General features: G+C 54.7%; 2 protein-coding genes across 2 annotated transcripts in view; one reads left to right on the top strand and one right to left on the bottom strand.

Moving 5' to 3' along the window:
• The window catches only part of PRSS22 (serine protease 22), a 17724-nt gene extending 14311 nt beyond the window's left edge, over window positions 1-3413 (bottom strand). The window contains exon 1 of the mRNA XM_031034475.1: window positions 3216-3413. Within this exon, the coding sequence (XP_030890335.1) occupies window positions 3216-3235 (20 nt within the window). The 5' untranslated portion in view covers window positions 3236-3413. The remainder of the gene's footprint in view (window positions 1-3215) is intronic.
• A 9376-nt stretch (window positions 3414-12789) lies between these two features.
• Window positions 12790-19870, top strand: PRSS27 (serine protease 27). Its single transcript, XM_081820253.1, has 6 exons — window positions 12790-12903; window positions 16400-16426; window positions 17102-17264; window positions 18294-18565; window positions 18859-19028; window positions 19480-19870. The coding sequence occupies exons 1-6, from the start codon at window positions 12873-12875 to the stop codon at window positions 19765-19767; spliced, it is 951 nt and encodes a 316-aa protein (XP_081676379.1). The 5' UTR covers window positions 12790-12872; the 3' UTR covers window positions 19768-19870.
• Window positions 19871-22744: the final 2874 nt, after the last annotated feature.

Here is a 22744-nt window from a genome sequence, read left to right on the forward strand (position 1 = left end):
TTTTTTTTTTAAAGATTTTATTTATTTATTTGAGAGAGAGAGAATGAGAGACAGAGAGCATGAGAGGGAGGAGGGTCAGAGGGAGAAGCAGACTCCCTGCCGAGCAGGGAGCCCGATGCAGGACTCGATCCCGGGACTCCAGGATCATGACCTGAGCCGAAGGCAGTCGCTTAACCAACTGAGCCACCCAGGCACCCCTATTAATCTGCTTTTAAAATTTAACATATTTTGGTATCCCATGTCAGTAAACTATTCATTCATAACACGACTGTTAATGCCATGTAATATTCCACTGTATAATTTACCCAAGGCTGTGTCCTCTGATACTGGACATTCTTTTTACTGTCGTATATAATACTTCAGTAAACAACCTTGTTCATAAATCCTTAAAAAACATCTGATTAGTTCCTCAAGTTATGTTCCTAGTAGGGAAATCACTAGGTTATAAACTTATTTGATATGTATTGTCAAACTACTCTCTTTTCTAAAAACACTTTTCTAGAGTTGTGTAGTGATTTCTTTTTTTCCCCTTTCTTTACCATGGAAAAATAGAATGCAAATATTTTCCCTCATATCCTGGCAGGGTTTGAAGGCTCAGTCTTCCTTGCCCTTAAGGAAAGAACTAGCTCTCCAGTTGCTAATGATGTGATGTCAAGGCTGAATTCACCAGCAAGGTGTTGTGAAAGAGGGGAGTACTGGTATGGAGAGAGAGAGGAGACAGGAAATGTGTCAGCTAGGAACAGGAAAGGGTAAAGATTTCACCAAGTCTAAGATGGGCGGGCCTGCAAACCTAGCAAAGTTCCATGAGGGTGCCGCTCAAATGTCCAGGAGCATCCCCCGGAAGCCGAGGCTTCACTGGCGTTCAGGCGTCAGGGCCTGGAGTGGAGCTCCACACTTCCCTAAGCAGGCAGATTTTCAGCCAGGACGCTGATAGGGCCCAAACTGAATATCAACTACGGATTGGTAAAGAGCCACTTCCCTAAGGCCCCAGTTGCCCCTAAATGGCCAGCTGCTCCAGCCCTCCCATAGACCTTCCCAAACTCTAGCAACTGGAAAGTTTATGCCTGGGGGCGTCTGGGTGGCTCAGTCAGTTGCACAGCCAACTCCTGACCTGATTTCTGCTCAGGTCATGATCTCAGGGTCCTGGGATAGAGCCCCATGAGACCCATGTCAAGCTCCCTGCTCAGCGGGGAGTCTACTTGAGGGACACTCTTTCCCTCTGTCCCTCCCCCTGCTCTCTCTCTCTCAAATAAATAAATAAATAAATAAATCTTAAAAAAAAAAGTTAATGCTTGTTGAGGCAGGGGGCCTCCAAACCTCTCCAGCAAGCCTGTTCTGATTGTTTGGAACTAGTTATTGAATATGTTTAACCGTTGCCCCTGCACCTGTCCTGGGGAGCAGGGGTGGGGAGCAGTGCAGGAAAGGGAGGAAACTAGACTGAGCTGGTAGAGTGGTTAATATCCCATCCATTTCTCCTGCTGTCTCCCAACCTGGTTAACCCTCGGAGTCCTTCCCAACTTGCTAACTCTGGGCACTCAGTCTGTTCTAGACCCACAGTATGCAGAGCAGCCCCACCGTGATGGCTGACACTGCTCCAGGATCAAGTGGATTTCAGTTCCAACAACAGCTGGCTACCATACTCAACACATGGCCTCACTTCCTCCTGGCTCTGCTCAAAGCATCGTCTTCCCCACTGTACTGATGAGGAAACGAGCCCAGAGAGGGGAGCAGCAGGGAAGTACAAGGCCAGGAGTCAAATGCTGTGGGGCCATTTTAAGATCTTAAGCCCTGACCATATGGCATCAATCACATGCACAGGCACCTCTCTCTACAGAGTAAATGCAACGGACGGGTAACTATAGGCTTTGAGTTGCAGCTGGCTGGTGAACAGTAACACTTTCAAGATATTATTAAGGATCTATTCATTTCAGGGCGCCTGGGTGGCTCAATCGGTTAAGTGACTGCCTTCGGCTCAGGTCATGATCCCAGGGTCCTGGGATTGAGTCCCACATCGGGCTCCCTGCTCTGCGGGGAGCCTGCTTCTGCCTCTCCCACTCCCCTTGCTTGTGTTCCCTCTCTCGCTGTGTCTCTCCCTGTCAAATAAATAAATAAAATCTTTAAAAAAAAAAAAAAAGGATCTATTCATTTCAATTTGGCAGCTCTCTTTTCCTATTTGAGAATAAGAATTGTTTTTCAGGACTCTGCCATTTTTATGAGTCCCATGGTGCTGCAATACTGAAAGGCTAGCACAGGCTGAAACCCTGGTCTTCTAAGGGCATGCCCAGCTCCTCCCCCTTCCCCTGCAATACGATCCCCATTCTACAGACAAGCAAACCCTATACAGATTCCTCTGGGTGCAAATAACCAAGGACCGTGACTCACATCCAATGAGGCAAAATAACGTGACTATTATTGGGACTTTACCATGCCAGTAACACCTGTCCAGGGAAACAAAAGGTGCAAATAACCTGACTCTCCCACTTTACAAAAATGCATTTAAAACCGCACAACTTTCGGGGCGCCTGGGTGGCTCAGTCGGTTAAGCCTCTGCTTTCGGCTCAGGTCATGATCTCAGGATCCTGGGATCGAGCCCTGCGTGGGGCTCCCCGCTCAGTAGGTAGTCTGTTTCTGCTTCTCTCTCCCTCTGCCCCACCCCCCCGCCCCCGGCTCGTGCTCTCTCTCTCAAATAAATAAAACTTTAAAAAAAAAAAACACGCACAACTTTCAACAGGTGGCATTAAAAAACAGTTGAAGCTCCAAGACTGAAACCCTCACCTCACTGGGACCACAAATCCTTAACTATTGTGCCTAACAATCCTCAACTATGTAGCCCGAGACTTACCCAATCCTAATTAAATCCTGCATCCAAAAGCCCTCCTGAAACTGGTCCCAAACCTCAATACCTCAGCTGTGCCCTCCCACCTCCTCTCGACTCAACTCTTTTCCTGAACAAGACAAGCAACAGGTTGTTTCGACGCTGTTGTCAGCAGCTGACTCGGTGGCAGCCGCGCTGGCGCGAACGTCTCTGCAGCGGGGACCACTGCGTGCCAGCAAGGAAGAAAAGCGGCGTCTGCTGCAGAAAGCGAGGTCCAGCAGGGTGCAGTGCCTTGCCCACGGTCACGCGAACGGGCCTTCGCCCCGGGAGAAGAAGGCAACCCCCTGGCCCCGGCCTTCCCGCCCGCGGGCCCTGCCCTCATCCGCGCCCGAGCCCGCACCGGCAGCCTCCTTGCCTCATCCCCTGGGCGCCGCTGCCTCAGGGTGACTCAGGGGGAAGCTCTCGTCGCTCGTCCCTCCGCACTAATCCAGCCGGACTCAGAACGCGGGAAAACACGAGGCGACTCCGCGGTAACTAATGGACTCCTAGCGACGGATGACGCGCACTCTGACCGGCTCCCCAGCCGGCGGAAGTGCGGCCACCGCGCGGGGGGTGCCGGGAAGGCGGCCGGCCTACTTCCGGCCGCAGAGGCTGCTGGGTGTGGGGGGGTGTGCGCGCGGGGCCGCTACACGGGGAGCGGCGGGCAGAGAGCAAGGGGACCCGGGCCGGAGTTGGAGGGAGGGAGGGAGGGGGCCCCCCCCGGACTCGGAGCTGAGGCCTCTGCCCGGCGGCCGCGTGCCTCCGCTGGGACAGGAGACCCCCCAGCTCTTACCTGCCCCGGTTCAAGAAGTAGGGAGCGCAGCCGAGGGCGTGCTGGCACCGGTTAGTGCTGAGTCCCTAGAGCCCCCGGGTAAACTTTCAGAATTTTGCATGCTGGCTGTCAAATGTGCATGATCTTTAAAAGCCATTATTTAAAAACATTCTGTAGACCTACAACTAAATAAGTTACGTTAAAACAAAGCAAATAAAAACCTCTCTTCCTAATTATTGTGCTACTTTTTACTATGCCCTATGTTCTAGAGATTTATTGTGTGTATTATGTCCGCACCGTGTGCTTGGGGACATTTACTTCCAACCCCATATTTAGCGACCAGCCGGGAGGCGAACGTTCACACCGCAAGCTTCAAGGATGGGCTGGTCGGGGAACAACCCGAAGTGGGCAGTTGGGAGGGCTGTTGTAAACTAAAAGTCCATTGGAGTAAACCGGGCGTTCTAAATATGGGGGCTTCTCATTGGCTGGGCTGTGACAGTCTCTCATTGGCTGGGCTGTTGCCAGGGCAGGAGAAAACCTTCCTCCTGCGGGGAGGGGGGGGCGGGGGGGCTCGTAAAGTAGCGTCCACCCGCTAGGTGTGACTCCCTGTTGGCTCGGCTGTTCCTGAAAGACAGGGCTGAGAGTGCCTCCTGCTGGCGTCCTGACGGCATTCTAAAGGAGGTTTCCTTTTTTATCAATTTTCATAATAAAAATTGGCAGACTCTAGAAATCACCACACCCCCACCCCACTCCCCCCAGAGCTGTTGTTAACCATTCCCCCACACACCACTTGAGTCAGACAATGGCCAGGGTAGACATTCAAGAAAATAAGGCCCAGGACTTTTTTGGACCAGCATAGGGACGGAATCAGCCTCCTCTTTATTGAGGCCTCATGCAGGTCCTGACCATGGTGCTCAGTGCATATTTGAGAAAGGGAGGGAGGAAATTATGTGCTACCCTGGGCTGTCAGTTTACTTAAGGTCAGCTTGCCTAACCCTGACCCTGACTGTGACTCTCACCTGACCTTTCTCTAATTGTCCCAACAGCCTTCGCTGCACCCATGCAAGGCCTTGAATACCAACACTCAAAAGAATTTCCCTGGTGGGGTGCCTGGGTGGCTCAGTTGGTTAAGCGACTGCCTTCGGCTCAGATCATGGTCCTGGAGTCCTGGGATCGAGTCCCACATCGGGCTCCCGACTCAGCGGGGAGCCTGCTTCTCCCTCTGACCCTCTCCCCTCTCGTGCTGTTTCTCTCTCTCTCTCTCTCAAATAAATAAATAAATGAAATCTTTAAAAAAAAAAAAAAAGAATTTCCCTGGTGAATGTCAGCCAGGAAAGGATTTTGAATTGGGGTGATATAACCCGAACCTTGCTTTTGGGTGAGAATCAGGCCCGTATGGAGGAGAGGATGAGGAGAGGAACGAATAGACACCAGGAGACCAGCCTATTCTTTGGGGACTTTGTTCAGTACCCACTGTGTCGGACCTGTGGGGGGGATGGGGCTGCAGAAATGAGCGTGAGCCACAATGCGTGGCCCCAGGGAGTTCAATCTAATGGGGCAAGAGATAGTAAAACAGATAATTACTATGAGTGTGATAAGTGCATTGAAAAACGCAGATCAAAGTGCCAAGGGTGACTCATTCCTTCTGGAGGAGGCAAGGAAGCTGTAACCCAGCCCAGACAAGTGGGGCTTGTAGGCAGACGGAAGTTGTCCGAAGAAGGAAGAGGGTGGAGCTCGCAGGCTAACAAACTGTCCTGGCAAAAAGGCCCTTGTTTGCGGAGGGCCTAGGAGATTGGGCTGGGACAGAGAGGCTAAAGCGGGGCGGGGCATGGGAGATGGCTGGGGAGGCTGGGAGGGAATGCTCAGCTGTGGGGGGCAAGGAGCCAGGCCCCACAGAGTGGGGTCAGGCGTGTTCTCTATTATTCTCCAGCCATGAGCTCTGTATCTGCAGTGACACTCAACTTTTCAGCTCTATCTCCCACCTTCCTTACGTGCTCCCACCAGAAAGGAATACTGCTAGCAGCCTGACTCCATACCTGGTACCCCTGCTCTTAATGCCCCAAACTCTCTTCAAACACATATATGCTCTTTCTTTCTCTCTCATTCACACACTCTATTTTGTAAATTTTACCCAAATTTATTGCCTAGTTGAATGTATGACTCAAAATCATTCCATAGGACAAATTATAAAAATAAAACCCCCTTTGAATAGCATTTACATTTAAATGTTTTAATCTGGGTGCCTGGGTGGCTCAGTCGGTTAAGCATCTGCCTTCGGCTTGGGTCATGATCCCAGGGTCCTGGGATCGAGTCCCGCATTGGGCTCCCTGCTCAGCAGGGAGTCTGCTTCTCCTCTTCCTCTCCCCCCTGCTCGTGATCTCTCTCTCATGCTCTCAAATAAATAAAATCTTTAAAAAAATAATGTTTTAGGGGCGCCTGCATGGCTCAGTCATTAAGCATCTGCCTTCGGCTCAGGTCATGATTCCAGGGTCCTGGGATCGAGCCCCGCATCGGGCTCTCTGCTCCGCGGGAAGCCTGCTTCTCCCTCTCCCGCTCCCCCTGCTTGTGTTCCCTCTCTCGCTGTGTCTCTCTCTGTCAAATAAATAAATAAAATCTTTAAAAATAATGTTTTAATCTTTATGACATTTGCATTCTGTTTCTGTATTCCAGAGTTTTAAACACATTCTATATTTTCTTTCAATATGTTTATAGTTTAGGGTTTCAAAAACATTTTTGTGAATGATCGAAAGTACAGAGATATTATATATTAGCTAGCTTTTTTCAATGATGTTTACTGAATAATCATTTCATTCCCCACTGATTTGAAATGACACTGAAATAAAATACATCTGTGCATATCTGTTAGGATATACACAATATATACAGAAAGATCAGGGATACAGAAAGACTGTATGATCGCACTTATATGTGAAATCTGAAAAAGTCATATTCACAAGAGCAGAGTGGTGGTTGCTGGGGCTGTGGGGTGGGGGAAATGGAGAGACTGGTCAAAGGGTACAAACTTCTGATTATAAGATGAATAAGTTCTAGGGATCTAATGTATAGCCCAGTCACTATAGTTAATAATAGTGTATTGTATGCTTAAAATTTGCTAAGAGATTACACCTCAAGTGTTCTCACAACACACACACAAAAGGTTACTACAGCAGGTGATGGATGTGTTAATTAACTTGATTGTGGTAATCATGTCACAATGTATACATATATGAAACCACATTGTACACCTTAAATATACACAATTTTTATTTGTTAATTATACTTCAATAAAGCTGGATGAATAAACAGATAAATATTTATGAGAGAAAAAGAGAAAGGATGAACATACCAAATGGTTTAGCAAAAGTGAATCTATTTTACACATTTTGCAAGGTAAATTCATCAGCAGAGCGATAGGTCTGGTTGTTCTGTCCCTGAGTAGGTCTTCTAGAGATATCAGAGAAAACAATTGCCCTTGTTTATGGAATCTGAGAAAATCTTGAGAATCATGTGGTGGACGTAGGTGACAGGTTACATGATGTCTGCCATTATCCTGGTAGAACGTGCTCAGCTCACCCAGGTGTGCACCATTTCCCTCATTAGAATTTCTCAACACCACCCCCCCCAAAAGAAAATCCCACAAGCTCTTAAAATACCCCATTTGACCATGAGGCTTTGGTCTTTTGTTGACGCAATGTGATTTGTTGGATGCCTGTTCAGGATAATGGTTCTGTGGCGATATCTAAGCACCCGAGTATCAAAAAGTGCAAAAAGGGGGCGCCTGGGTGGCTCAGTCATTAAGCATCTGCCTTCAGCTCAGGTCATGATCCCAGGGTCCTGAGATCGAGCCCTGCATCGGGTTCTCTGCTTGGTGGGAGGCCTGCTTCTCCCTCTCCCACTCCCTCTGCTTGTGTTCCTGCCCTCGTTTTCTCTCTCTCTGTCAAATAAATAAATAAAATCTTAAAAAAAAAAAAAAAGTTTAAAAAAAAGTGCAAAAAGTTTTGTCTGAGAACAATCACAAGTATTGTGAGAAACAGGTGGAGCATATTTTGTATTCAATGCTTTAGGCAAACAAGGCCTAACTAGAAGAATAAGTGTCAAGGGTCAGATTGGTTAACTTTCTCAAGTGGCTTTTAAAAACTGATGGTTGGTTTTACCTCTTATTTGGGTCAGAGTCAGAGATAAATTACAGGTACACAACTTTTTAAAAAAGATCTTATTTATTTATTTGAGAGAGAGAGAGTGCACACGAGCAGGGGAAGGGGCAGAGGGAGAGGGAGAAGCAGACTCCCTGCTGAGAGTGGAGCCCATGGGGCCTCGATCCCAAGACCCTGGGATCATGACCTGAGCTAAAGGTAGATGTTTTACTCACTGAGCCACCCAGGCGCCCCAGGTACACAAATTTTAAATAATTTTTAGCCAGAGTGGAAATTCTTGTACAAACCAGTGAAGTCCAGAGTGTTGGGTGTCTTCTGAGAATTTAACACATAAGGCTCCTAATAAGGTATTAGTTACCTGGGAGTTTGGGTTAAATGCATGAGATGCCCCAAATAACAAATGCCAAAAAGTGGAAATTAGTAGCTTTTCACAGTCTACATAAAGTTCTTGGTGTACCAATTCATTTAAAATGTACAAACTTTGTAATTATGCAGGCTCATTTTCCTCACCTTGTACTTTATAGTTGTCATATGCATTATATCTACATGTTACAGACCCCAAAACATGGTTTTTATTTTAAATGCTCCTATATTTTAAAGAAGTGAGGAGGAAAAAGCAGTATTTTATATTTACCTACATATTTTCGCTTTCCATGCTCCTTATTACTTTCTGAAGATCTGTGACTTCATCTGGGATCATTTTGCCTCTAGCCTGAGACCTTTGTTCGGCTTTTCTTGTAGCGTAAGGCCTACTGGCAATCCATTCTCTTAGTTTTCATTTATCTTAAATTGTGTTTTCCCTCTCATTCTTGGAGCATATTTTCATAGGATATGGGTTTTATGGGATTCTGGGTTGACAGGTATTACCACTGCCACCACCATCATCATTCTTTTTTTTTTTTCTTTTTTTTTTTTATATATATATATTTTTTAAAGATTTTATTTATTTATTGGAGAGAGAGAGTGAGAGAGAGCATGAGAGGGGAGAGGGTCAGAGGGAGAAGCAGACCCCCCGCCGAGCGGGGAGCCCGACATGGGACTCGATCCAGGGACTCCAGGATCATGCCCTGAGCCGAAGGCAGTCGCTTAACCGACTGAGCCACCCGGGCGCCCACCATCATCATTCTAATGGCGTTCCAACATGAAGATGTTCCACTGTCTTCTGGCCTCCATTATTTTTCAGGAGAGGTCAGCACGTTGTACAAGCTTGAATGAAAGGAAGGGTTCTTTAGATTCCCAACTTTCTACAGATAAGAAACAGGTTGGCAGAGAAAACTATTCTACTACAGACACAGCCCGTTTCCTACGGAAAAGGACAGATGATTCAGAAACCAGAGCCCAAAGGCTGGAGGGTGGTATGGAGAGTCATGAGGAACCACTTTCAGGGACTCCAGGCGAGCCACACTCCCTGCTCCCAGTAGGAGAAAGTAGCGGCATGTGCCCAGCTGGATTTCGGAACTGCTATGGACCAGTGACTGCTATGTGTGGTTATGGATGATGGCTGCCCTGTCCCTCCCTCGCCGTGTGTGTTGCATGGGCAAGGTGAACTCTAGTTCCTAGTTCCTCAGATGGAGAGCAACAACACCCATGAAGGCTCCCCTGCACCTGAATCTGACTTAGTGGACAAGCTCCTGGAGCTCAAGGCTGGCTGAGGCCAGAATGGGATGAGGCTTCGGGGGCACTGGGCACGCCTTGCGTGTACTTCCTGTGTTTGCTTCCTTTCTTAACTTGACTCCCTGAAATTAATGATTGTTTTTGTTGGTGGTGTTTATTTCTTTTGTATCTACCCACACTTTCCAGCTCCCCACAGGGTCAATCCCATTAGGGACTACATCAGTTCCTTTTTCTCCTTGTCTGCTGCATCCCTCCTTGAGATGCCCATTTTCCTCCTCTCTGGGACATCCCTTTAGCTGTCATCCTTGGAATTCCGTTTGCCTTTCTCCTGGCTTGTATTCCCTGTCCTGGGTCTCACGTCTTCCTCTGCCTCGGTTTCCATCTTGTATTGATGGAGCACATCCTGAAAAGACCGTGCAACAGCAGAGGGCATGATGGTGATGATGCTGGCATTCTTGTTGCTTGTGTCCCAGTGTCCCAGTGAGGACTGCCCGCCCTCTCTGTTTGGGGCACAGCTGTCACTCCAGCACCTCCCTTCACCAGCGTCCTAGAGGGTCCCTTCACTGCTCTTCTGTGTTTGAGCTCTGTGTTTTGCAGCCCACATTTCCTAATTTTCTGTAGGAAAATTCTTCTGTAGTCAGAGAGCATCTTTCCTCCAGTGGCTTCCCAAGAACAGTGCATGGGTGCTAAGTTTTTCGTGATGTCCCATGTCTGAAGATGTCTTTATTTTACTCTCACGCTTACTGAGAGTGTGGTGGTTATTGCTTCTTACTGACCAGCATCTTTCCCTCTTCCTCTTTTCTGTCAACAAACTCTGTCCTGGGGGCGCCTGGGTGGCTCAGCCGGTTAAGCATTTGCCTTTGGCTCAGGTCATGACCTTGGGGTCCTGGGATCAACCCCATGTCAGGCTCTCTACTCAGTGGGGAGCCTTCTCCCTCTCCCACTCCCCCTGCTTGTGTTCCCTCTCTCGCTGTGTCTCTGTCAAGTAAATAAATAAAATTAAAAAAAAAAAATTCTGTCCTATGGCCACATGGTGGCCATTTGACCAGCCTGGGCCGATCACACGGCTAGGGGCCAAGTTGGGCCACTTAATGTCCTATTCCTGGGATGGTACATCTGAATGGGGCAGAAAAGGAGTTCTGGTCCTCTCAGCTGACACTCCTTAGGGGAAGACATTCTAGCTGGTAGCCACATTCCCAGCTCAGGGAGTCACCCTGGGCACTACAGAGAGAGGCAGAGCATCCTGGGGGTGAGAAGGAAGGTCGTCAGCACAACCCTGGGTCCTGCATCTCTTCCTTCAACTGGAGCATCGCAGAAAGGTCCCACATACCAGGTCCTGCCAACCCACCAAAGCTTCTGAGAACATCCCTTGGGGTCCATGTATCTAAGCTGGCTTCCTGTCCCCTACTTTCGAAAAAAATCCACATGATTACAGACACATTCCCAGCTGGTCACTGCTGAACATTTTGCCACCTTTCTTTTGGATGCTGGAGGATGTTGCTGCTGTTGTTACAAAACTTAAAATGTTTTCATCATTTTTATACTTACGAATTCTACTCATTGCCAAACTAGTTTTTGTTTGTTTTTGCAAGTACAAATATAACATGGCCCACTAACACTTTGCTGCTTTTTCTGTATTTAGGATTTTCCTCTTGGAATAGCCTGCCAGCAGTGAAGTCGTCGAATCAAAGGGAATAACTTTTTTTTTTTTTTAAAGATTTTATTTATTTGAGAGAGAAGATGAGAGGAGAGAGAGAGCACATGAGAGGGGGTAGGGTCAGAGGGAGAAGCTGACTCCCCGCTGAGCAGGGAGCCGGATGCGGGACTCGATCCCAGGACTCCAGGATCATGACCTGAGCCGAAGACAGTTGCTCAACCAACTGAGCCACCCAAGCGCCCCAGGGAATAACTATTTTAAAAAGCTGAAGCCACAGACTGACCAGCCAACTCCCAGAAGAGCTGCGCCCACCAGCCAGCCCATTTCCGCACAGCCCCGACCAACGGCATTCCTCCGCCACCTGCTGACTCCGAACAGGACAACTGGCCTCTCCCGGCTGGCTCTGATTTGCATTTACTTGATTAAAGAGGCTGGATCTTTCTCAGTAAAGCCTATTAGTCAAATTGGTTGTCGTTTTGAAACACTTTCCACAGTTTGTGATTAGACATTTTTCCCTTTGAAGGATGCCTTGTCGTCTGTTTGTTCACCTCGATATGGCGCACCGCCTGTGCTCAGAAAACCGTGTGCAAGGAATGAACCGACAAACGAACTGGGGGTGATGACCCCCACACACCCCTCGCAGGGGGACTGAAGCGGGAACCATGGGCGGGGTTCGTCCCCTGGAGAGACCCCAGCCCGCGCGCCCCGCACTGCAGCCGGCGGCCACCAGGAGGCAGGCCCGCGCCGACCAGCCGCGCCGCAAGGGCCGGGGGCCGCGGCACACTCAGCGCGCCCCGCAGTCGGCGACCCCGGCCCCCACTCGCTCCCAGTCCGCGCACGCACCTGCTGCGCAGGCGGGGAAACTGAGGCAGGTCTCCGTCTGCGGCCCGGTGCCCACCCGCCGGAGCCTGCCTGGGTCGACCGCACCTGGTCCCGAGCCCGGACCCCGCGGCCCCGGCGGGAAGTGGCAGCCCCAGCCCCGAGTCCGGCCCTGACGTCAGCCCCGTGCCCCAAATAACTTCCTCCGGAGCCTCTTCCGCCGCCCGCATGTCTCGGAGCCCGGCCGGTCGCGCCCAGGGCAGGGGCGCCCGGGGACGCTCCTTCCGGGCCCGGCCTTCCCAGAAGCCGCTTCCGCCCCGCCCGCCCCGGCCCGCCACGCGCGGGAGGAGGGGGCAGCCCCGGGGAGGGGACGCGGTTCGGGGCCACCCGTGAGGGGCACTGGGGTCACATAAGGATAACCCCCCCAACCCGACGGCGCCCCTGCTCTTCTTTGTCCCATAAGCACTGGTGACCTGGACTTTTCCGTATCCCCTTCCTCATCAGTGTAAGCCACAGACCTGAACTGTGTTGATCACTGATGCCCTGATACAAAGTAGGTGCTCAGAAAAATCAATGAATGAACCAATGAATCAATGAATGAAACAGGGAGGGTCTGGTGGGCAGACTGCTGTCAGCTTATGTGGGGCCTGTGGCCAGTTGCGGGGGGTATCTGGTCAGTTATGGTGGAATCCCAGGCCACAAGCACCCAAATGGGGCAGGCACAAGACCCTAAGTTATTTTGGGGTGAGGGGTCTGCTCCCTCGGGGTTCAGGGACAGGTCATGGAGAAGTTGGCGTTCTGGGGCACCTCCTCCCGGCTGAGAGGAGCTGGGCGGGCTGGGCCAACAGGTTGGGTGGCATAGCCAAGCTGACACTCACCTCCAACATAAAAGCCCACTTCATGGAGCCCTGCACCTTGAGCTGGTGCTCACAGACCTCCGGCTACCACTGCCCCCCAGTGCGGTGCCCCAGCTGGGCTGAGACCAGGAGGTGACGGCCAGCCATGGCCCTGCTCCTGCTGCTGCTGTGGTTTGGTGAGTACTGGAGGTTGCAGAAAGTGGGTCCCCCTCCTGGCCAGAGGGGTGTCCTCTAACTGCCTGGAGCTTGAGCAAAATCCCCCACTCCCAGGCCAGACCTGGGGTTGCAGCACCAGCCCTCCTTTCCTGCCCCAGTGGGGGACCTGCTGAGCAGGTGGGAAGGCTCCAAGGTTCACTCCTGGGGCAGTGACCTGCGGAAGGCAGCCCAGTGACAGGCTGGGGGCACAGGTCCAAGGGGACCCTGAGGCAGAAACATGGGAGGGGCTCTCCTCCCCCCACCCCCAGCTTGTCTCTGTTGCTCATGGGCCAAGCTCTGGGTTTGGGATTTCTGCTTCCTCCCATCTCAGTCTCTTCCCGTCCCCCAGATAAAGACATGGGGCTGCATGTGTGCAGGATCTGAACTTGGGGTCATTGGGCTCTAAAGCCTTGGATCACCTACTGCTGGGCCAGGGGAGGGGTGGCTGAGCTGCCACCCGAGCCTGGGAGCCCCCAGGAAGCCGGTAGGGGCTCACTGGGGGAGTGGGGAGCTAGGGGTGCAGGCTCCTGCTCGTACCAGACAGGGAGGATGTGTGGGGAGGAGCAAGGCCTGCATCCCTTTCCCCTCTCCCAGTCCTGGGTCAGGGTCAGCAGGTGCCAGCCAGGGGGACCCCACCTGCCAGGCCCCTTCCCACAAGGCAGGCTGCTCCCTGCCAGGGAAACACTCCCGCATTCCCGGGCTAGCCTGGCCGGCCCGGTGCCACCTCACTTCCCTGTCCTCAAGGCACCTCCCAGGGACGGGCCAGGTCACCCCAAGCTTTGACTCTGCTGGGGCTCCAGGCTTCCTACCAGTGGTCAGAGGACACCAGGCTGGCACTTCAGTGGGGAGGCCCCAGTATCCCCAGGCTCTACGGGGCCTCCCCAACCCTCGCTGCCTGGCTTCTCCCTCCTGGCTTCCTGGCACGGGGATAATGACATTTTTGGAGGGAGCCCATCTCCAGTAGGGGTGTAATGCCGTGATTACTTCTAATGGGGTGAGTAATCACGGTCATTGCCAAAGTGGAAACAGCAGCCTGCACCTGGCTTTACAAACAGTTGTGAGCAGGAGTTGTGGGCTCCTTCAACGCCATCCTCACTCCCCACCTCCTAAAGCTTTGGGTCTCTCCCATCCCCACCAGCTGAGCCCTGACCAGCTACAGGAGCATGGGGACCCTGGGCCCACACCAGGGGCCACATGTCCCCTGTGGCTCAGCCAGCCCCCAACAGGGCACCCACCCTGCAGAGCCCAGGGCTCCACAGTACCCCTTCTGGTCAGCCCTGCCCCCACAGCTGTTCTCCTTCTGTACATTCCCTGGGCTCAGGCCCCCTGGAAGGGGGCTCTGCCTGGACTGAGCCCCTGGGCCCCTAGGTGAGATGAGACTAGGATACTCCCTCCAGAGCGAGGTGGGCAGAGCTCTGTGTGGCTCAGCAGGAGGACGGAGAGCTCAGGACCGGGAGCCAGGCTTCCTAGACAGACAGCACAAGCAAGAAGGGCTGCCTGGAGGCAGGGACATTTCACTTGAGCCTTGATCTGGATTAGGACCTGTAGGATTCACACTAGTACAGACCAGGAGGAAAGGGCCTCTAAGCAGAGGGGTGTTGTTAGCAAGCACTCAGAGGTCAGAAGACTCAGCCTATATGAAAAACAGTTGCATGAAGCTGGGTTGAGGAAGTCTGCAAAGACTCGAGGAGGGGGGATCCACCGGGCCCCAGGCGTGTGTACTCGATCCTGGGTGTGGACCACGATTCCAGCTGCATGTAAGGGAAGGGGGGCTGGCTGTGGGGGGGACCAGAAGGCCCTGGAAAATCCACACAGGGAGGGAATGAGCCTGAAGGAACGTCAGTGCCCACGAGGACTGGGGTGAACTGAAGCATCGACTATGAGCATAATCATCAGAGCTTAGGAAAAGCAGCTGGTCGGGTGTCTTCAATACAGTTAAATTATTTTATACTAGGTGAGGGAGGCTGGAGGGAACAGCCCAGGGGACATTTGCACTTTAAAAGGGTACCTGTTGGGGCGCCTGGGTGGCTCAGTTGGTTGAGCGGCTGCCTTCGGCTCGGGTCATGATCCCTGGGTCCTGGGATCGAGCCCCGCATCGGGCTCCCTGCTCGGCGGAGAGCCTGCTTCTCCCTCTCCCTCTGTCTGCTGCTCTTCCTACTTGTGCTCTCTATCTCTGTTAAATAAATAAATAAAAATCTTAAAAAAAAATAAATAAAAGGGTACCTGTTAACACAAATCAGGGACTAGAATGTCCAGGGCAGACTTCCTGTCCCCATCACTGGCCTGGGCAGACAGCACGCTCGCCCCCACACTTTGCCTGGCGCCCCTACTTTGAAGAGCGCCAGTCCTGCCTGTGCCGGCTCAGCGCCCCGCATCCAGCCCCTCCCCATCCCTGCTTCTTGCCAACCCCACCCTCAGCACTGGGGAGCGTACCCCTCGGATTGGTGCTCTAGTAGGAAGCATGGGGTCCTTGTAAAAACCCCCAGCGTCATGGAGATGCGTGGCTCAGCCCCCGCAGCCCCTCCCCTCTGTGGAACTGCTGACCTCCTCTGGTCAGAGTGAACTTGCCACACCCTCTGGTCACCAAATGGGTTGGGGCTGAGGTGGGGAGAAGCTGTCCTGAGCCCACCCCCCCAGCTTTGATCAGATTCTCCCCCAGTGAACCAGATATGCTGGGGACACTTGGGAGACAGGCAAGTGTTTCTGGAGTGTTGCTGACACTGGGCTGGGGTCTGCAGGCTGGGGTGGAGGTTCCCGTGTGCCTCCCTGTGTCCAGAGATATGGGGGGTGACGGGTCCTGGGGAGACAGGCTCTACTCCGACCCCTCTGCCTGTCCCCTCCCCTGGGGGGGTGGCCCAGCACGGGGGTCTTGGGCTCTAACTACAGAACATACTGAGATGTGTGATGGGTGTTCAGTTCTTGGGAGTCTGGAATCTCGGGGGGACTGACCCATGATGTCACTGGCTGGCTTCTCTCTGCTCCCCAGGGACTGCAGAGACCTGAGGGACACTCTGGGAAGAACCCTAGGGAGGTTGACTCTTGCTGGAGCAGACTGTGTGTGAGACGCTCTAGGCCTCTTGCTTGACCCCAGTTCCAGCCTGTTCCAGGGGGGAAGGCAGACCTCCCCCGCCCCCGGCACCAGAGCTTCCAGATAGGGACGGGTATAGGGCATGGAGGGAGACCCCGAGGACAGAAGCAGCAGAGTCAAGCCATGATGGGGGTCCCCTCACTGGCGTCTCCTGATTGGCTCCCGTGTGGCAGGGAGTTTGTCCGCCCTTGCAGATAAGCTCTGGGCCTCTGGAGACATAGAAGCCGCCTGGCCTTTCCTGCCAGGCTGCTCTGTAGACTGTCCTTCGGTGTCCTCAGAATGCTGGGAGTGGAACGGAGGAAGGGCTGCTCTGACCAGCAGTGGGCAGGGGAGAAGCTGACCTTGGCTTTGGCAAAGCCGGACGATCACCCCTTTTTTCTCACCTCCAGGGACTCCGGGAGCTGCGGCATCAAGTGGTAAGCATCTGAGGCCCTTGGATTGGGGGACAAGGGCGGGGGCCAGTCTGAGAGCAGCAAGACTGGCCAGAGGCGCGTGCGCACACACACACACACAGCCAGAACGAGACCCAGAATCCAGGGGTGGAGCACGGGGAATCCCGAAGTAAGAACAGCTGTGGTTCCGCAGAATTAGAGCCAAGACAGGAGAGAAGGAGGAGGGCCTGCTACGCGGTACAGCAGGCACAGGAGCCCAGCGAGGCAGGACACACAGAGGAGGCGGGCAGGGAAAAGTGACAGCAGAGAGGCTAAAGACAATCTGAGGACCATCCTGCTTTAACAGTAACAGACCCCGCAGCATCACCTATGCTGTGGGGGACCCTCCCGGTGCCCGCTGTCCCTCCGGAAGCCTCTGTTTGCCTGGCCCTGGGACAAGACCTTACCGAGAATTATCTGAACCCTCTCCGAGTCTCATGACCCGAGAGGTAGGTCTGAGGTCACCATTTCAGAAGTGAAGGGTGGGGGGACTCTCCCCCTGTGTCTGTGTCTGGCCGCCCTCGCCCCTGACCTGCCCAAGTTCTCCGTGCAGGTCAAGGGTAGGGAGGGCCCAGAATTGGGCAGAAAATGGAAGCTGGAGTGTGGGGTTGGGAACCAGAAGGCACCCCCAGTGAGTGCCGCCCCGGCCTTGTCCCCTAGTGTGCGGGCGCCCGAGGATGCTGAACAGGATGGTGGGCGGCCAGGACGCCTTGGAGGGCGAGTGGCCCTGGCAGGTCAGCATCCAGCGCAACAGAAGCCACTTCTGCGGGGGCAGCCTCATCACAGAGCGTTGGGTCCTCACCGCCGCGCACTGCTTCTCCAAGTGAGTCAGCTGGCCCCCAGGCTCCCTCCACCCCCAGCAAGGGCTCCAGCACCTCGGACAGCGCCGGGCCGGCCGGGTGCCCAACCTGGCTGCTGTCTGGGGCTCTCAGCCCCGCAACCCGGGCCCCGCCCCATAGCCCCGAAGCCCGCAGCCTGGCAGGGAAGGGTCCCCCGCCCCGTTGCTGGTCTCGCCAGTGAGGCGCTCTGCCAGGCGGGGGGCCGCGTTCCTGCCCCCCTCCCATACCTCAAATCCAGGACACTCCTTTCCAACTGGGACTTGGGTTCCAGATAAGCCCTCGGGCTGAGGTCCCCTATGCCACCATACTAGGAGCCGCCTGGCCCCAGACCCCCATCTGGGCTCTTGCCTCACTACAGCGCTGCGATTCTTTAACAAACTCACATCTTAAATTCAGAAATGTAGGCTCAGAGGGAGTAGGTTGCTTGCCCAAGGCTCATGGGCTGGCCCCCAGCTGCAGACTGGGTGGCATCTCTTTCAACCCTTCCAGGTAGGGACTGTTACAGAGGAGGAAACTGAGTCACAGAGAACTTGCTAGGTGACTTGCCCAAGGTCATCTGGTAGCCAAGGGTGGGTCTGGGCATTCAAGTCAGGAATTAAAGCTGCTTCAGCTTCTAACTGTACTGTGCATCCCCCTGGGGAGGACTGTTTTGAAGACCGCATGCAGGCACCGTGGTGGCCGGGGAGGGGGCTGGTAGCAGAGTGGACCACCCCAGCCCCTCCCTGTTTCTTTCTTTTTTTTTTTTTTTAATTTTTTTTTAAATGTTTTATTTATTTATTCATGAAAGTCAGAGAGAGAGAGACGCAGAGGCAGAGGGAGAAGCAGGCTCCCAAGGAGCAGGGAGCCCGATGCGGGACTCGATCCCAGGACCCCGGGACCATGACCTGAGCCGAAGGCAGACGCTCAACCATCTGAGCCACCCAGGCACCCAACCCCTCTCTGTTTCGAAGCTCCGTCCAACCCCTCCCAGTCCCTCTTTTGTCTCACACCAGCCCTCTGCTCTTTCCCACCAGCACCTCCCAGACATCCCTGTACCAGGTCCTGCTTGGGGCACAGCAGCTGGTGAGGCCAGGCCCACACGCTGTGTACGCCCGGGTGAAGCGGGTGGAGAGCAACCCCCTGTACCAGGGCATGGCCTCCAGTGCCGACGTGGCCCTGGTGGAGCTGGAGGCACCGGTGACCTTCACCAACTATATCCTCCCTGTGTGTGTGCCTGACCCCTCGGTCGTCTTTGAGACGGGCACGAACTGCTGGGTCACCGGATGGGGCAGCCCCAGTGAGGAAGGTAATGGGGCAGAGCCGGGGGAGAGCGGGGGACAGGTCTAGAGAAGGGCAGTCTGTGGCGGGAGGGCCACTCTGAACCAACACTCTTCTTCTGCTGACACTGGTACACGTGTCTCTCCTCCATAGGGGGGAGTGAGTACGGGAAAATGGAGCTCAGGAGCCATAGGCATGTGGGGAGAAGGGGAGTAGCAAGAGCCCAGGTCTCAACCCAAGCAAGAAATGAGGAGGGGCAGAGGGCCATGGGGTCCTCGGTAAGACCGTGCACTGAGCTGTGGGCTGTTTCACCCTCCCCAGACCGCCTGCCCAACCCGCGGATCCTGCAGAAGCTTGCAGTGCCCATCATCGACACACCCAAGTGCAACCTGCTCTACAGCAAAGACACCGAGTCAGGCTTCCAGGCAAAAGCCATCAAGGACGACATGCTGTGTGCTGGCTTTGCCGAGGGCAAGAGGGACGCCTGCAAGGTAGGGGCTGGGGTGGGCCATGCCCGAGGCCGAGCCCTGCTCCCTAGGGCCAGGTTGAGGTGGGAGCCAGCCTGGCTGGGCCCAGGCGGCCCCAGTAGGTGGGGCCATGGTCCACACCAGAGCCTGGCATTCCATCAGCTGGGAAACGCAAACTCCCGGACCCCACCCAGCATGGTCGGCCGGTTTAGGGGTCTGCGGTGGGCCAGGAACCTTCAAAAGCCCCTCGGACGTGAATCAGAGCAGGTAATCTGGGGGTGCTAGGGAAATGGGCACCCCAGGGCAGAAAAGGAAGGACCAGCCAGTGGGTGGTGGGATGGGGGTCCCGGGCAGGGATGTTCCTGGAGGAGCAGAGGAGAGGGACAAGGGGAGGCAGTGTGTGCGTGTACCTGGGTGCCACAGAGGCTGGCTCTTGGGCCCATGGGCTCTGACTGCACCTCTGCTTCTCCCACAGGGCGACTCGGGGGGACCCCTGGTGTGCCTGGTGGGTCAGTCATGGCTGCAGGCCGGGGTGATCAGCTGGGGTGAGGGCTGTGCCCGTCGGAACCGCCCAGGTGTCTACATCCGGGTCACCTCCCACCATACCTGGATCCATCGGATCATCCCGGAACTACAATTCCAACAGGCCAGGCTGGGTGGCCAGAAGCGGGGGCCCCGGCAGTCCCTCGTTCAGAACTCTGTGCCCTGCCTGGCAGCCCATGCGGGCCTCTGGGTCCTTGTGGCCCTGCTCACCCTCCTCTGAGCCCCGGGACCCATGCTGTACGTTTGTAAATAGCGCTCCCATTATTTCCTGTCAAACGCCCATTTTTTATTTATGTTTGTTCTCCAATAAAAACCTGACTTCAGTGCTGGCTGCCCCGTGGTGCCTCAGGGGGAGGCGGGTGGCGGCACACCAGTTGGAGGGCTGATGCAGCTCTGGGGTGGGGGCTGAGGCTCCCCAGTGGGAAGGGAGCTGAGGCAGGTGCACTGGACACCCATCCCCGGAAACCCCTCATAGGGGCTTCCCTGCTCCCAGCCCTGCCTCAGCGTCTGCCAACATTGTCCTCACTGTATCCCTGAAGGGTACCCCTGGGGGGCAGCAACAGATACGAGCAGAAAAAGCAGGGGCCCAGTGGAGGGTCCTAGAGGAGGAAGGCTTTGATCTCCCACGGCCCCACTGCCTGTGTCTGAATCACCCCAAGACTCCTCTAAATAACATCAGCAGGGTGACTCACCCACAGCTGTGCTTTCCTACTGCAATGGGGTGGGGGAGGCAAGGGCTGTTCCTGGTGCCTTGGGACCCCCAGGGACTCCTTGTTCCCTGGGTCCCTCTTGGGCCCTGGCTCCTTTTCCTGCACCCCCTCCCTCAGCTTCAGTTTCTCAGTTGTGAGTCCCAAACAGGGAACTGGTGGGACTGGAATTGGGGCCCACATCTGCTGGGAGACATCAGACAAGTTGCTACCCTCTCTGAGCCGAGAAGAGCGCCCCCACCTGATTATCAGAGGTGACTTGGGTGGTGAACTCAGTGAAGGTCAAGGCAGGGAGAGGTAGAGACCTAGATCCTGCCCCTGGGCTCCCATGCCTGCCCACCTCCCTCCTAGGCTCCAGACCTCCCTTGCAACAGCCTGGGGACAGCTCTGCTGGGCCACCAGCCCCAACACTCTGGGAGGCCAGGCCTCCCTAAACCTCAAAGATGCAGGGACCAGTATGAGCCCCAAATCCACACATTGCATGGGCAGGCCACTCAGGCCCATGGAGGTCAACAGGTCAGGACCCCCTGCCCAGGCCAGGACCTACTTCCTTCTTCTTTCTGCAGGGTTTAGGGTTCAGGCCATACTAGCCGGAGTCTTCAGTGGTTTGTGCAAGGATCCCTGAGAACTCAGAAATGAGCTAGAATCCATCACAGCCCCCCAGCTCTGCAGCTCACCCCTGCTTCCCAGCCACCCTCTTGTGGCCTGTTGCCACCAGGAATCCAGCACAAAAGGTCTCCAGAGCTCAGATCCCCAGCTTGCTCCAGCCCTGCTCAGGCCTGCCCGGCGCGGCTGCCCCAGGAGACAACCTCAGGCTCGTCGCCTGGCCCAGATACAACCACAGCAGGCCCCTCTTGGAGCCAGATGGTCAGCTCCCTCGTTTGGGCCGATTCCTGAAAGTTATCTGGGCTTGCCTGTGAGCTCAGCAACCATCCACTGGACCAGACTCCTAGGAAGGCAGGGCCAGGTCTCCGGCTGCCTTGCGTCCCACACATGCACACATGCAGACATGTGTGCACACGCATGCACATACACCCATATACAACACACACACTCATGTACACACTCACGGGCGCACACAAAGGCACAGCTTGCCCAGGCCTGGTGCCGGGAAGAAAGCAGACCTGGATATTTCTGGAATGGATCAATAACCACTTAGCAAGCACCTGCTGTGAACCGGCCCCGGGGACAGAGTGGGAACACGAATTCCCTTCTGTGCTCCACTTTGTCTGGGCATGTCCTTGCCACCAGGGAGGGGAGGCAACTGGCAGAGGCTCACAGGGTCCCATTCCCCTGCTGGCTGCTCAGTGGCCCCCTAGGGATCAGGTGGCTTGATGAGCTCCTTCTCCAGACCAGATGGGCTCCAAGTCCCTCGGGTGGGGGGCGGGGGGAAGCAGCTGCTCTGAGGTCCAGATGGAGATGGGGGTGGGGGAGAGGGTCTGGGCTGAGGGCAGCCCTAGGGACGAGTTCTGGGTCATTCTGGCTGGGAACAGGGGCTGGCCTGGGTCCTGCAGCCTTGGAGAGAGGCCCGGGTGAACCCACCACCCCATTCTGGGGGTAGAAAAAGCCTCCAGCCCTGGGCTGGGGTGGGGGGGTGCTTCGAGGTTGACTGGTCTCTGGAGGGAGGCCATGCCACCCCACCTGTGCCTCCTCTCGTCGGCTGTTCAGCTTTCTGCTGCTCTGAGCAACCCCCATCACCCCCACCCTCCTGCCTCTGCTACAGGACAGGGGTCTGGTCAGGATCCTTGGGGCATAGTCCCCATCCCCTGGGCTCCCCAAACTCGGGCCCCCCCAGACCGGGGGCAGACATTCGAGAGAGGGGAAGAGAAAACACTCTCGCAGAGGCTGGGGGTTTAAAGGGAGAGGTTTATTTCATGCAGTTGACACCCACAGCAAGTGGACGAGTGTTGGGACAGGGGCTGAGGAGAGAAACCGTCCTGCCGTCACCGTCTCCTCTCCCACCCTGGGCAGGGGGGCAGCTCATACACAACTTTCCATGTTGCTGCCAAGCCTCAGAGCCATCTGCCAGGGGGTGGACGGAGGTGTCAGAGAGCAGGCAGGCACAGACCAGGAGACTGTCTTCCTGCATAGGCTGGGGCCCACAGCGAAAAGCCCACCTTGGGGCAACCACAGCAGCCTGCAGGGGAAACAGGAGGAGGGGGCCGACCTCTCGGGGGCTGCAGCCAAGCACGGAAATCCATACCTGTGTGCGCATTACGATCAGCCTGTGGGAGCCCCAGGAAGGAAAACCACTGGGCCAGCTCTCCAGGCCCCTTCTGGCCTCAAGAACCAGAGGTCAGCTGTGGCTGTGAGGTCAAAGGATTGGCCCTGTACCCTGTGCTGAGTCCCAGGCCCTGGAGCATCTGTGCAGGGAGTAGGAGCCTGATGCAGCCACCCCGAGGTCAGGTGCTCAGAAGGCAGGGCAGGCGGGACGCACTCAGGAGGAAGGAAAAGGGGTGTGTGTGCAAGTCAAAACCAGAGACCAAGTCC

This window comes from Leptonychotes weddellii, chromosome 5 (genome assembly GCF_054177405.1).
Source record: "Leptonychotes weddellii isolate Sample4059 chromosome 5, ASM5417740v2, whole genome shotgun sequence".
Lineage (NCBI taxonomy): Eukaryota > Metazoa > Chordata > Mammalia > Carnivora > Phocidae > Leptonychotes > Leptonychotes weddellii.